Source organism: Natator depressus, chromosome 10 (genome assembly GCF_965152275.1).
Source record: "Natator depressus isolate rNatDep1 chromosome 10, rNatDep2.hap1, whole genome shotgun sequence".
NCBI lineage: Eukaryota > Metazoa > Chordata > Testudines > Cheloniidae > Natator > Natator depressus.
In genome coordinates this window covers 66,623,589-66,638,083 of record NC_134243.1, presented here as the reverse complement: position 1 = coordinate 66,638,083, position 14,495 = coordinate 66,623,589, and the positions used below count along the sequence as shown (strand labels likewise).

At 36.1% G+C, this 14,495-nt stretch overlaps 1 protein-coding gene across 2 annotated transcripts in view; it reads right to left on the bottom strand.

Moving 5' to 3' along the window:
* EFL1 (elongation factor like GTPase 1) overlaps positions 1-14,489 on the bottom strand; it is a 150,953-nt gene extending 136,464 nt beyond the window's left edge. Inside the window, exons 1-7 of one of the 2 annotated variants that reach the window (XM_074966436.1) lie at positions 14,416-14,489; positions 12,947-13,049; positions 11,321-11,388; positions 11,056-11,140; positions 5,667-5,800; positions 4,837-4,974; positions 3,684-3,898 (exon numbers count right to left, since the gene is read on the bottom strand). In XM_074966436.1, the coding sequence (XP_074822537.1) occupies positions 3,684-3,898; positions 4,837-4,974; positions 5,667-5,800; positions 11,056-11,140; positions 11,321-11,388; positions 12,947-13,037 (731 nt within the window). In that variant the 5' untranslated portion in view covers positions 13,038-13,049; positions 14,416-14,489. Of the gene's footprint in view, positions 1-3,683; positions 3,899-4,836; positions 4,975-5,666; positions 5,801-11,055; positions 11,141-11,320; positions 11,389-12,946; positions 13,050-14,203; positions 14,310-14,415 lie in introns of those variants that run through there. The other variant, XM_074966437.1, reaches the window with a different exon arrangement.
* Between the last annotated feature and the right edge of the window lie 6 nt (positions 14,490-14,495).

The window sequence follows — 14,495 nt, the reverse complement described above, 5'->3', positions numbered from 1 at the left end:
GAATTAAATAAAAACCCTAACACCTGCATAATGGTTCCTCACATGGTTTCAACAGCAAGGGAGAATAAATGGGCTTTACAGTGGACACTGAAAGACAACAAATGCAGACTATTTTAGACCAAGGGAAGAGAGTGAGTTCTAAAACCCCCTTGCTGAGAACACTACCAGCAATTCCCTTTCTTTTATATTGTGAAGTCTCCAGCTGGGGCTCCTCTGCTCATCGGGACTGCAGAGGAGTAATATCTCTGCAGTACAGTAATATCAAAAGGGAATAGAGCCACTCTTTCAGACAGGTAGATCTTAAGATGTTAGCCCTAAATGGCCTAACTCCCACCCAGAAATCAATCAATAGCTACTACAGATCATAGATCACCTGAGTAATATACTCACAGGAAGATCTATGTAAATCTTGTTAAGCTGTGTCAGCCATAAAACGAAAACATCTCTCTTTAAGTATAGATTTCATGATCATATATTCTTCAATATTGCTTTTGGCACTTACGGAATATGCTTCCAAATTTTTAGAATACACACTACTATTGTACTGTCTGACCATACAAAAAATACATTCATGGAAAAAGGCCAAAAGCAAAGTATGTTATATTTTATAAAATAAATCTTTTTACGTGACACTTTTGGCAGTTTTTCTTGGTATTTATATGACTTAATTATCCAGTACATTCAAACAAGAAGGATATATCTATTTTGTGTCAAACAAGTCTTGCTAATTGACTTCTGATTTGATTCACTGTGCACAAAAAAGCTATCTTTTCAATCCAAAAAGATTTCTCTTTAAACAGTAAGAAGGGAGAGAGAAATAATCATTGTAAAACATTTCATTTCTACACATTGTAGTTTGTACATTATCCCTTGTAAAGAGAGAAAATAAAAGTGAGATTTTATACAGAGAGGAGACACAGAAAAATGTATACGTGTGTATAAAATTAGGGCAATGATATTTATACCACACTGGTACCCGATAATCTATCTTCGGAACCTGTAAAAGCTTCTAATTAGGACTTCACACTCCTAACAAAAGACATTAATAACCTGTCCAAGCCAGCAACAATTATGCCTATAAAAAAATTTCAAAAATGTACCTTTTTCAGCAGCTTACCCTAAGGCTTTGGAAGGGAAAAAACCCTCATGATTTGTTGTATGTCAGTGACTGCTGTATATAGATTTACTGCATCCTTTCAACACCTGGACTTGATGAGAAAAGCAGATGCACCATTCACTGCACTGGATCTGGCTAACACTATATAATGACTTCATTTACTCTACCATGAAAACATGGAATCTCCTTAGGAATCGTACCACAAAACAGCCAGAACCTGCCTTGATTAAGGCAAATGCTTCATTGATCCACATTTCACCAGATGGTCATGCTGGCAGCCTGGACAGATCCTCCTGAGATTAATTAAGAAGAAAATGCTCCTTTTTTCATTTAAAGGAAACTCTACCACTGCCATCACTAAACCAGACCATGCCAGCTACTTGAAAGAAAGAAAGAAAGAAAGAAAAAGAAAAAGAAAAAGAAAAAGAAAAAGAAAGAAAGAAAAAGGAATGGTCCCTTGGATCAAACAGTTTTCATCCAACTTTAGCAAAATCAGTAAAGCATTTTTCTGATGACGGAAAAATTACAGAATAAGCAGCATGAGGAAACTACTATAAACAACACCATCACTGTTCTGTTTAAGCTGTAGGATGCTGTATACTTCAGAGAACAGAGTAACAGAAGCTAATCTATTACTTATATATAGATTCAAGAATGAAAAAAGTTGACTTAAGTCAAATAGGATTCCAACAGAAGACTCATGAGCTCCAGGAGTGCTCCCTTGGCTGAAATACTGTCCTGTACATGGAGAACCCAAAATAATTTACTAAGAATTTCAAGTCTTAAAACCGAAGGAAAAAGCTTCCACATTTTAGTAATCCATCAAATTAACCTGTGGGGAATCTTAACATTGAGTTGTATTATCTTTTTGCAAACAAACTTGGGCCTATTTTCAAACTTTTTCTTATGTCTGTATTGTACTGCCATATTATAATCAAAAAGCTTCTCTATCCTCTCTAGCACACCAAGGTATCAAATGCACAAATGAGCTCAGGTCATATTCTTAAATCCTTCTACCATGGGAAGCTTAAACAACAATAAATCAGTTTGTGATTATTTATTTAGATTTCAGTCTTTCAAAAGCTTGACATCCGAAGCTCTGGGCACCCCAGCTTAAATTTTAAACACACAAGAACCAGCCCACAGCAGATACAAAGTAAACATTAAAGTAAAAACAGACCAACACAACTCCCTACCTTACATCCACTTAATTTAATCACCAGTCACGTGACCAATAAAGCTTAAAAACCCATCAAACTTTCTACTAGACAGAAATACTATTTTGTTACAGTTACATATCAAACGTTAACTGATTTGAAATAAAGCACACACACACAAAAAACCACGATACACAAAAACGGTGTCCGAGAAAAAATATTTGAGCTCATTATAAATTGCAGCTCCAATCTCAATCAGTGCCCCTTTCAACTACTTCCATCCAATTTAGCCTTAAAAATTCCCACATGACTGTTATGAACACTTTTCCCTCAAAGTCAAATAAACTTTGTTCTACACCATTCTCTGTGTGTGAATCAAACTTACATCAAGAATGATATAGGACAAGTGCTCCCTGAAAGTATATCAGGGAATTTTCACCAGTGTCAAACTCTCAAGACTGAGGTCATCCCATATTCTTTTCATCTAGCTCTTTGTGTTAGAAAAATAAATAGATTTTCTGACATGTTTGCATACAAACCATCTGCAAAGGAACTATTAGGGGAACAGAAGTGACAAAAAAAAGAAGTTAGCCAATCAGACCATATATAGCATCGCTTTTACCAAAAAGTATTACATTCACGCAACATTTATGAACAAGATATATTTAACTTTTTTTTAAAATCAACAGATTTTAATTTTGTCAAATCATCAACAAAAAATATAAAATTTGAACCTAAATTAATGGGTTGTATCCCTTTAAGTACATGTTAAAGACAAAGACAAGCACTCCACCTTGTGGTAAACAATCAGAATGTTTACAAATCTTTATTACGACCCACCTACCCTTTCTGAAACAAAAAGCTAAAAACAGACACTTAATAAGAACGTAAGCAAAGAAATTCAAAAAACATATGCCCTTAACAACACACTATGAAATACGGAATTCTATAATGTTTTCTGTAGCTGTTTAATGCTTGATTTCTTATGATTTAATGTAATATCTCTGCCATCACTGTGTAACTGATCTACAAATATCTGCTGAAATACAAAAAAAAAAAAAAAAAACTTTATAGAAGGTCACAAGAAAACAAATATGAAATTTGTGTGCATGCAGAAACCTAAAAGAAAGACAGCAACTAACCATCACAGTATAAGAAAATATTTTTGGAAGAACATAAAATCCTCGAAACTGTAACTGTCAAGAACCAAAATAGTGATTTATTTCAAGGTCATGAATTGAAACTTTGGAAAAAAAACTATTCAGCTTTCGCATGCCATTGGATGTACAGGAAAATGTAAAATGGTTACCTCTAAAAAGTATTTAGACCAGTTCAAAAGATTTTCCAGCTGCCTTAGTATTAAATATGGTAAATGACACTTTAATGAAATCCTACACTTATTTACTTACCCAAAGCCCCAACCATCAATTGCACTGGCAAATACCACATTCCCCAGGTCTGGCGAGAAATAAAGATGTGAATCATCAGTATCTTCCAAGCCAGCACTCCAGTCATAAACGTGATCTCCATGTATAGAATCTGAATTCCCTTGAGTTTCTGTTTCTTTCTCAGCTCTTTCTTCTAAGACTTTAGAGGTGAAAAGAGCTCCAGTGATTGCATTAACCTAGGAAGCATATGTAAAACCACAGAAAATTATAGTTAGTGCTCTAAAACACTGCAACCAACCTGTGAAATCTTTTCACAAAGAAGATTTCAATTATCTAATCATATGACTGTTGCTTAAACATCCAAAGGCAGTTTGCTTAAGCTTAGCAAAAAAGTTTATATATAGACATTGTGGATGAAATCCTGGTCCCACTGAAGTCAATGGGAGTTGTCCCAGTGAATTCAGTGGGACCAGGATTTCACCCCATGTCTGTAATACTTCACAAATCATATCTAGTCTTAATGTGATTTAGTTCTCAGCTTTAAAAAAAAAGTATCCTTTTTCACAATGAGAAATGGTGAATTATTATTTCCAATATGTAAAATAAATAAAAACAGAAAGGAAGATATGACATATAAGGAAATAGCTGTAAATATAGTTATCTCAAACCATTAATGAGAAATCAAATTATAATTAAATATTTAAAGATGACTATTTAACAATTCCAACCCCAAATCAGGCAGTCAGTATTTCTGAGATTATAAATATAGTCTTATTTCAGCCTCCAAAAAACTCAAAATACACAGTAAATAGGGGTTTTAAAAATATTATATCGATCAAATCTCTGAGATATGCCATTAACACTGTGAGTATGCCTCCTGCTAACTTGTAGAGAAGAACTCAATATTCTTTTCAGAGCTGTGTACATTATAAATGCCCAGAAAGATAAAGAGGAATAGGTATTAAATAATCATACGTTTTCTTAAAAAGGTTTAATTAAAATAGACAACAATGCATGACTATCAGAAGGTAGGGAAAACTGGTTATCTCACACTACAGTTTGCACTGCTTCTAGTCCAAATAAAAAGGGCAGAAAGTGGCAATTAGAGCATTGAGAAAAAGGGGAAAAAACTACAAAAGGTGTTCTCTTAATGTTGCACTGTAAAGCCTCATACCTGTTCTAAGATATTCTTAAGGTGAGAATATGCTTCCTGAGGAGTTAACTTGAGCTCCACTATCAAACGATCAATTTTATTAATCACCAAGACTGGACGGATATTTTCTAGCCATGCTTGTCGCAGAACTGCTTGAGTCTAGCAGGGGAAAGAAAGTGTTAAAAAAGGCAGGAAAGAGTTAAGGAAACCCTAACATCACAAAATTAATACTTACAATGTTAAAGAAAAAGTCACTAAGTTTAGAAGCAAAATTTAAATAAATACATTATCGACTTCTGATTCTAAACATCTGTGGATTGTAACCCAAAATACATAGAGTTAGTTATTACAGAATTATGCCATAGTAAGCATTTTCATAGCAATATAAATTTTAAAAACATTTCTTATAAAAAAACCTTATAATCATAGGAGGATAAATATACTAGGGATATTCTTTTATTTTGGATAATTTTGCTCTTTAAATACACTAAAATAAGAAAAATATGTAACCTTTAAAAAAAAACACACTCTATACTCCCCTTTATTTTTATCTCTTCTGTGTAATAATATTCCATTGCCAGTGAGAGCATGTACTTGTATCTCCAACACCAAGGCAACAGTATCTCAACCACATATTCATGAACACATTCTATGGTTAATCTCTCAATCACTCAGCAGTAAATCAGACTTCATATGCAATACACAATTTATTAAAAGAGAGTAGCATTTTACAGAAATTCTGACCGTTGGTTTGTATGTCTCTTCTGTTTAATGTATTTAAGACAGCTAAACAGTAACATTTTTGTCTAGTCTCATCTCCATCCTTTCTCAATCATTTTTTAAAATCTCACCTGTGGACAGACTCCTTCCACAGCATCCAGCACTATGATACAACCATCACAGAGTCGGACAGCAGTTGATACTTCTGAAGAGAAATCCACATGCCCTGGGGAGTCTATTAGATTAATAAGATACTCCTGATCACCTAGAATCAAACAACAATTTACTTTTAAATACACAAAGTGACTGCTATAAAAGTTTCTATGTTCATTACTTAGCTATAGACATTAATATTAGCAAGGACACCAGGAGCCTGACTGTCAAACATATTTAGACAACTAAAAATGTAGATGGTGGAATTTTCAAAAGTGCCTAAGCAGGTTAGGAACTTAACTCCCAATGACTCCTGCTTAGGTACTTTTGCAAATCACAATCGGTGCCTAGTTACATCTTTAGGCAGTAAGTACCTTTGAAAATCTGGCCTTACCTAGCTCAGGAGAAAGCATACCAATTTTGGAATGCCAATAGCCAAATCGCCGAACAACCATATTAAAATCTGTGTTTAAAAGACACTAACAGTAGCTCACCATGAAAGTCAACCCTTTACTCTTAAAAGATAAATTTGCTGAAGTATCACTTAAGGTAGAAGCTACATTTTTTTAAAACAATTTTCATTATCTGCATTACTAGCGTATATCTTTAGATTATTAAAAAATGGAAGAATTTTTTAAATCTACTGTCATCATTTGTTCATTTTTGCACTCTACTCATCTTAGAAATGACAATATGGTCGACTATGTTTCAATTTCTAATTTTCATGTACAGTCACAAAATTAAAATGCGTCTGCAAACACTGGAGGGGAACGTTTCTATAATAATAGCTGAAAGAAGTTTTCCTCAAGCTTAAAGAAAACATTTGCATGATGCTGTTAGACTTTATTTTTACAAAATTTAGATTTCAGTCATTCACTATTGAAAGTTGCCCTTTAAAATATATACCTGAACACTGAACAACTTCCATACCTAGCCACCCAAATTTTTATTTCAGATATAGTAATATATTTAATATTGTAATACCTTCCTTTAATAAAGTCTGAAAGAAAACAAATATAGAATATAGCAGAATATTCTAACCAGTTACAGCAGTTTTCATTTCTAATATACCTACTAGGTAGAAAAAAGAAATAAAGACTTATGACATCTAATCCAATCCCCCCATTAGCATAGGTTTGTTCACCACTAGTGTTTTGTCCAACTTCATTTTACACATCACAAGTGAAAAGCTTCTAACACTAACCTTGGGAGGATAAGTCTTCTCTACTACAACTCCTAGGAGATTATCACACAGCCTAACAGATCTCCCAGTCAGGACATTTACCCTGATACAAATAGTGCACTTAACTTGAGCTAGAAAGAATGTTTTTTAATTGAGAACTCGTGAACCTTTTCCCCACTCCATTCTACTGCTGTTGGATGGGACAAGTGGAGGAGAAAGATGAGTTTGCTGAAGAGCTGCAGTTGTGTTGAAAGAGAAAATACACTCAAAAGCAAAAATATACACAAGACGAATCAGGACCACCAAAAAATAAATATTTAAAACAAAAAAAACAAATCTACATTTGTAAATAAGAAATCCAAACCACACTCATCAGCAAACAGCTAATGCCTAAACAACCAAGAAAAATTCACACTCTAAAACAGTGGCTCCAGCATAAGATGTGTCTCTGAACTCAACATCCAAGTATGTAACAAAATTAGTTACGCAATACTCCTCGATAAGCCAAGAGAGACTAACAACAGCCCCAACACCACTTAAACAAGATGTGCTGGGCCAGGAATCTTCATCATGCCTTGATAAGTCAAAAAAAATTCGGTTTATGTATCACTTTTACTCCTGAACAATGTTTATTGCACTTCGAAAGAATAAACATAATTAGTTTCAGTGGCTTTTAGCTGTTTATTCTTTATATACTATGACTTAATTATAGGAATTTCCTAACCAGTTCTTTAGCTTGGCCAAAATTATAGAAATGTGTTTAGGACAGAACAGACTGCATATTTAAGAACATGTTTTGATAAAAAGTGATGTATATTAACTATTATTGCATTAAATTATAATTAATGGAACAAAAATTATTCTCTGTAACTGAGTCAAGACAGTAGGTACTGCAGCATGTAAAGATAAAACACAGGAAGCTATCACTTATGGAGATAAGCTTCACTCATGATATCCCAAATTCAGAAGTGAATTTTTCTTATTGAAAATTGTTGTTTTTAAAGTAACTTTAAAAAAGACAAGTCTGAGCCAGAACCCTAAATGTTCAAATACTATAAAACATCATAAAATTACCAACAAGATTTCCAAATTCTGCAGCAGGCTAGCACCAAATTCATATATTCTTCTTCATTAGTTTTGTGGAGTTAGACACATTGAGATTCTTTAAATTTCATATGAAACTCTAATCTTAAAGCTGGTTTTGTGTAACAGATCCACAAAGTCTCACAATGCTCAAACCAACTGTCAAAGGACAGTTGGCCCTTTAAGGGGAGTTGAGCCCTCCCCACCTGAGACTGATCGGCTACCTCCCAACTAATATTGATATCACTATAATCCAATGATTATAAAAGCCAACTAGTGGATTAGGTGAGTAGGGGAGCTGTTGGAAGTAAATGGGTCCCTTATGGCTAACCCTAGAGCTGGGATGACAGACGAGAAGAAAGGCCTCTGGACCCCTGAAGCCTGCTTTGGGCAGGGAAATAGCTTCATGAGTTTTAGGTGGAAAGAATAAAGCTATGCCCAGAAGGAAGAGCCTGAACAGATTGTGGGCATGGCATTAGTCCTTCCTGGGCTGGGGGAAACACGCCAGGAGCCTCCCACCAACATACACGGAAATGTATTTTAATTCTTTCATGGCTATTCTTTTCAAAATGGACAATCTAAGCACAAGTGAGCCAATTCCCCAACACCTTAACCAAATGGTTAAACTGAAACCAGGAAGATGAAGAAAGAATAATCACAGTCTGGAAGTTCTCTGGTTGTCATTCAAAAATAAGTAAATACAACAGTCTCCCACTTTCCCCAGAAAAGTTGTCTTGTTTCACAGAGACACCAGTAAATGCCTCATGGAGACATTGAAAGCTTAGTTTAAAACTGCTCCCTAACTGAATAGGAAATTAAAGTGGAGAGTTCAACATTTCTATTTTCAAAATGTCACAAATACTAATGAAAAAGATGCATGCAGTTTTATAAAAATCTAACCAATTCTGTGTTAAGAAGCAATAAAAGAATTAATCTAAATGTCAGCACAAACGCTAAAGAGCATAAAGATAGTGGAAAAAAATTAAAAGCAAGGCAATGCTATTCAAGCATAAAGCTAGCCATGTCTTCCAATGCTTGCATACCCCACATTGCCCTCAACTACTTTATAATCACAATGTAACTAAAACGGAAAGGCTTACATAGGTTATTAGTGCCCATGTGTTTATTTTATCTCTCAAAGTTAGCTCTACTATATCAGCCTGGTAGAAATCTACTCTGCCCAATCGCTCCCATACTTGAAGATGGGGGGAGAGAAAGAAGAAAGGGCACTCAGGCAAATTTAGCTTATCCAAACCTACAACTAACATTGTGGCAAACAGACATCCTGAAATAAGAGTATAGCAGACTCTAAATAGGACTGTGTGCAATTATTACAGAATTAGTCAGATGTACTTAGAGAAGTAGTCAAAAGAAGGTGGTGTTCATTGATACCATTGTTTCAGGGCCGAGGACTAGAAAAATAAAAATAGGAAAATTTGGACTTAAAGTAACAAGACATCAAAACCAAAATATACAGGGAACAAATATGGAAGATAATGAACAGTTGATCATCCTACAATGTAGTACTTTTTAAAAGAAAATACAAAATACAGGTTTGTACAAAAATTCACCCCACACACTTACAAAGGCCAACTTTAACAAATCCCACTTCTTACATTTTCCCATCATCATTTCCATTCCAGGAGACAAAGGAAAATAACGTAACTGTAATGAATAATATCTAAAAACAGCATGGAGAGGGTAAGGGAAAGTTCAAATATTAGCAAACTCAGAGCAACAGCAGGTATTTGGGTCTCATCCAATGACGTTCCTATTGCTCTCAAGAGTCAGCAGTTGGGAAATGTGTGGTTAGTTTCATGTATTATCAATGTGGGCAAAACTTTTTTGAGTAACTTCTTCTATATCAATTGATGTAGGCATGTTTTTACTACAAAAAACAAGCATTTCTCTCTCTGATGCTAAGATATCAGCATCACTTACTCAGCACAGGTGAACATTTACTAAATTTAGTGAAATAAAATCTAATTATCCAATCTGGGAAAATTCTGTATATCCATCAAATAGTACTAATGTTGCATTTGCCTACAATCATTCTATCAAGAAGTTAATTGTTCTATATTGTGGCCAAGTTATTTAAAAAACTGATGCTATTTCCGAGTTCGGCAATCTTAGATACATAAAAATGCTAATTAAAAACTATTTCTGTGCATATGATGGAAAGTTTCCACAACTTTGGGAGCAGAGACTGAACCATCCTCCCCATCACTTCCACCTCTAAAATAGAAGGTAGCATGAAAACTGAAGTTCCAAGCATCCACAGAACATTTACACTAGAGGTAGAAACTTCCCAAATACTGTTCCAATCAACATGCTTCCACCATGTAGGAGTGAAAGAACACTTCATTTCCACATGATTCTTCTTGGAATACTCAGCAGAGAAAGGTTTCAGAGTAGCAGCCGTGTTAGTCGGTATTCGCAAAAAGAAAAGGAGTACTTGTCGCACCTTAGAGACTAACAAATTTATTTGAGCATAAGCTTTCGTGAGCTACAGCTCACTTCATCAGATGAAGTCTCTAAGGTGCCACAAGTATTCCTTTTCTTTCAGCAGAGAAAAGATTTCAACTTTAAAGGGGATTTAAGTGATGAACACTTAACCAGTTTTCAACAAATTTATGCTGTGTGTTACATATTTGCATACAGTGGCCATTTTTGCATGAAGAGCTATAGAAAAAAAGATCCTTTCCTCCACAATTCACTTGTAAAGCAGACTCCAAGATGAAGAAAGATATGCTGCACAATGTTCATACGATGTTATCACTCATAAATGTCTACATCTGGCTCATTTAGGCCTTGATCCTCCAAAGACTTTCTCACATCCTGAACTTTAAGCACAAGTGGGTCCCACTGAATTCCCGAATGCATGTGCACCACAGAGAAGTAAAACTGTGGTTATGTTTTTTAATTAGAATTGTTAAAAACACAAGGTTGCAAAATGTAAATCTCTGCAGAACCAAGGCCTAAGGGAGAGATCCAGGAGTTAACTGCAGGAAAAAACTTGAAAGTGATAATTAATAGAAGGAAAAGCAAAGCAAAAAAAATCTCAGTAGTCTGTACATTTTTGTGCAGCATCTCTACCTTACCTTTTTCAAAGTGCAGTGATATAGCACTAGATTTCATAGTAATTCCTCGGATCTGCTCATCTTCTCTACTGTCTAGATATCTCAGCTAAAATAAAAGACCACAAAAAGAGGTGATAAATTTGTACACAGATATTTTCCTAAGCTATTCTTTTAAATGTGAAAGGGTATGTCTGGAAGAAAATTTGTAGGAACTCTCAAAAATGAGACTAATTAATTATATTTAATTATATAATTATATTATAATTATAATTAATTATAACTGTACCTTTCCTGCCAATCGATTGGAGATTATTCCATTGCTAGATATCAGACAGTCAGCTAGAGTGGTTTTGCCTTTAAAGAAAAATAAGTGACTTTGTTTAAATACACACACACCAATGGGTTATCAAACTTGATATTGTTACAACCTAGTAACTATCAACAGGCACACAGGTTTCTTTAAAAAAATTAATAAAAATGCTTTATTAAAAACCAGTTATGGTTACTCAATATCACCTACATCTGCCTCTGACAAGATATGCCTCTCATCTCCATCTCCACAAAAAACATGCAACCTTAACTGTGACCAAAAGAATATGTTGAAGAAACAACAACAAAAACCCAACCATAACTTCTCATTACAACATGGAAATAAAGATTAACCACTACTATTAAACAATAACCTCCCAAAACAATAAACACTATTTCAAATTATTTCCACTTAAACAGCAAAATATTTCTTCCATTAATCATCCAGCACAACACAATTAAAAAAAAATCAACTAAAAAAACACTATATAGACACCTACCATTTACTACAACACACTACCAATTAAACATTCTAAACAATAAAAAAATATTAATTTCTAACCACTCCACATGATCAAAGTTCCATGTTTTACGTAGAAGCCATAGGAAAAGACAACTTAGGTAGGCAGTGAAAGCAAGATAGGTAAATTCACAGTTTTCGGCTTAACTAGGGATTTCCTGGCTTTTATATGGTTGTGTTGGTCATATGTGCCCTTGAGTAACGTTAACCAATTTTAAACAAAGTTCTTCATTTTCTGGAACACATATATCATTTAATGTGTGCATGCACATACACAACCTAGTCCCATGTACACACGTGTTTTGATTACTTTTATTACAATGTGGCTTGGGAGGGTTTTTTTTTTTTGTTTTTTTTTATTATAGCCTACTCCCCACATTTAAAAGCCACATATTATAGCAGCCCTCCCACGCCCATTAATGCCACCCTGCCTCGGCACAAAAATGCAAGGCAGTTAGTCTATACCAAGGGAAGAAAGGGACTTTTCAGATTTCAATGTACGCTGATCCAGCGAGTGAAGAGACATCACTTGACTTCATTATACTTTCCCTTTCATTTTTTCCCCCCAAATAGTATGGATGAGCGCAGTTTTCACAAGTAATACCACTGCCCACTAGTGCGGTGTGAGGTTGGGGGGCAATTTATACCACCTTTCACCAGGGATCAGTGCTGCACCCTACAGCAGATTCACACTCCACTAAATGTTTAAGTTACAGCCAGAGTTCCACAGCCAGCTATGTAAGGGGGAGGGGGAATATGAATAGCATATCACCCAGCAGTTGTTGAGATGCCCCGTTATTGGCCATTACTGTCCACTTTAGGGGCTATGTTGCCTACCACCCCCACCAACACCATAGGACATTGATTGCAGGGGTGCCTTCTAGGAGGACTTCTCACTATCAGTGGCCCTGTGCCTAGGGTCAAATCAGCCCTGAACTGAACCCATGAATTTAAACACATGAGAAATCAATGGTTTGAAACACTTATCTTCAGCAAAATGACAGAAATATTCTTTTACAATTTAATCCGAACACATAAGAACATATCTCTAAATGACTGCTTATAGCAAAAAGTCCCTCTTACCATGGTCCACATGAGCCAGTATACAGATATTCCTGATACTGGCAGGCTTTTTCTGGAGTCCAATCATCTTCTCCAAACTAGAGAGAACCATGATTACCTATTTCTGTGAATAAGGAAAAAGCATTTTATACTAGCATAACTCAAGAAATATCTGAATTTTTTAAATGCACACACAAGTGTTTATAGTTTAGTTTATATATAAATATCAACTAAACCTAAACCCATCCATGGGCAGTACTTAGGTAGCTAATAAATTATGTTTCTATAGCACCAATCACTCCAAATCAGATACCAAAAAGATTTACAAACAGAAAGACAAATTTTCAGTTTTTAATCATATACATTTTTCATGTATTTGTTTATAAATACAACAAATACACAGTGGAAATCTGTCCATTTAAACTGGGCAGAACCACACACAGAATTTAAAGGGACAGTAAATTTGGCAGCCACCACTCTTTAAAAAAATAGGTAAAAATTCCTGTGGCGACTATAATTGAATCACGGATCTCTCTTTTTCCAGTGTGCTTACTTTGTGTGTTTGACAGCACTCTGCATAAATAATACGTTTGACTGTTTCCCCAGATAGTTATGCAAGCCCTGATCCTGCAAACAATTAAACAAGCGTGCAACTTTACTCACGCAAGTAGTCCCATTGGCATCAGTGGGAACACTCATGAGTAAAGTAACACGTGCTTAGATGCTTGTAAGCTTCATCATGTGCGTCTTGCAGAGCAACAAAGTAGAGAAAAAAGAAAAGGAGGACTTGTGGCACCTTAGAGACTAACCAATTTATTTGAGCATAAGCTTTCGTGAGCTACAGCTCACTTCATCAGATGTAGCTCACGAAAGCTTATGCTCAAATAAATTGGTTAGTCTCTAAGGAGCCACAAGTACTCCTTTTCTTTTTGCGAATACAGACTAACACGGCTGTTACTCTGAAACCTGTCAAAGTAGAGAAAATCATTTTTAAAGAAGGAAAAGCACAGTGTAAAACCACAATGGCTGTCGCGGGGCTTGGGGAGCACATGTGCAGTACCCACACGTATTTGATCTTTATTTATGTTTAACTGATTGCAGGTCACACTAATGGTGCCCCTTTCGTGCAAACCCCTCTGGCAAGGAGGGCAACGCAACCGCCAGGTAGACAAGACACTGCACAGCGGAGCGTGGGTGTGCGTGGGGACACCCCAACTCTTATTACGAGTGGCCGGGCCCACCCACCGCAGGAGTGACCGTGGGCCCCGCCCGCTGTACCGTGGGTGTGGAGGATGAAGAGCCGGGGGGACCCCGGAAGGCAGGGCCGGTGGAGTGGATTAAACACACCGTCTGCCGCCCACTCTGGCTGATCCGGAGATGACCTCAGCCTGGTGTGAGGCAATTGAGAGACCCCGCAGCTCTCTTCCACTGGGGGCAGGGGGCACAGGCCGGGCCCCCGGGGGAAGGACAGAGCCCGGCTGGTCACTCACCCCGAGAATACCCCCCTCTCCTCGTGACAGCACAGCCAACTGCCCACAACCGGAAGTCGCTGCGACTGCGCGCACCTTTT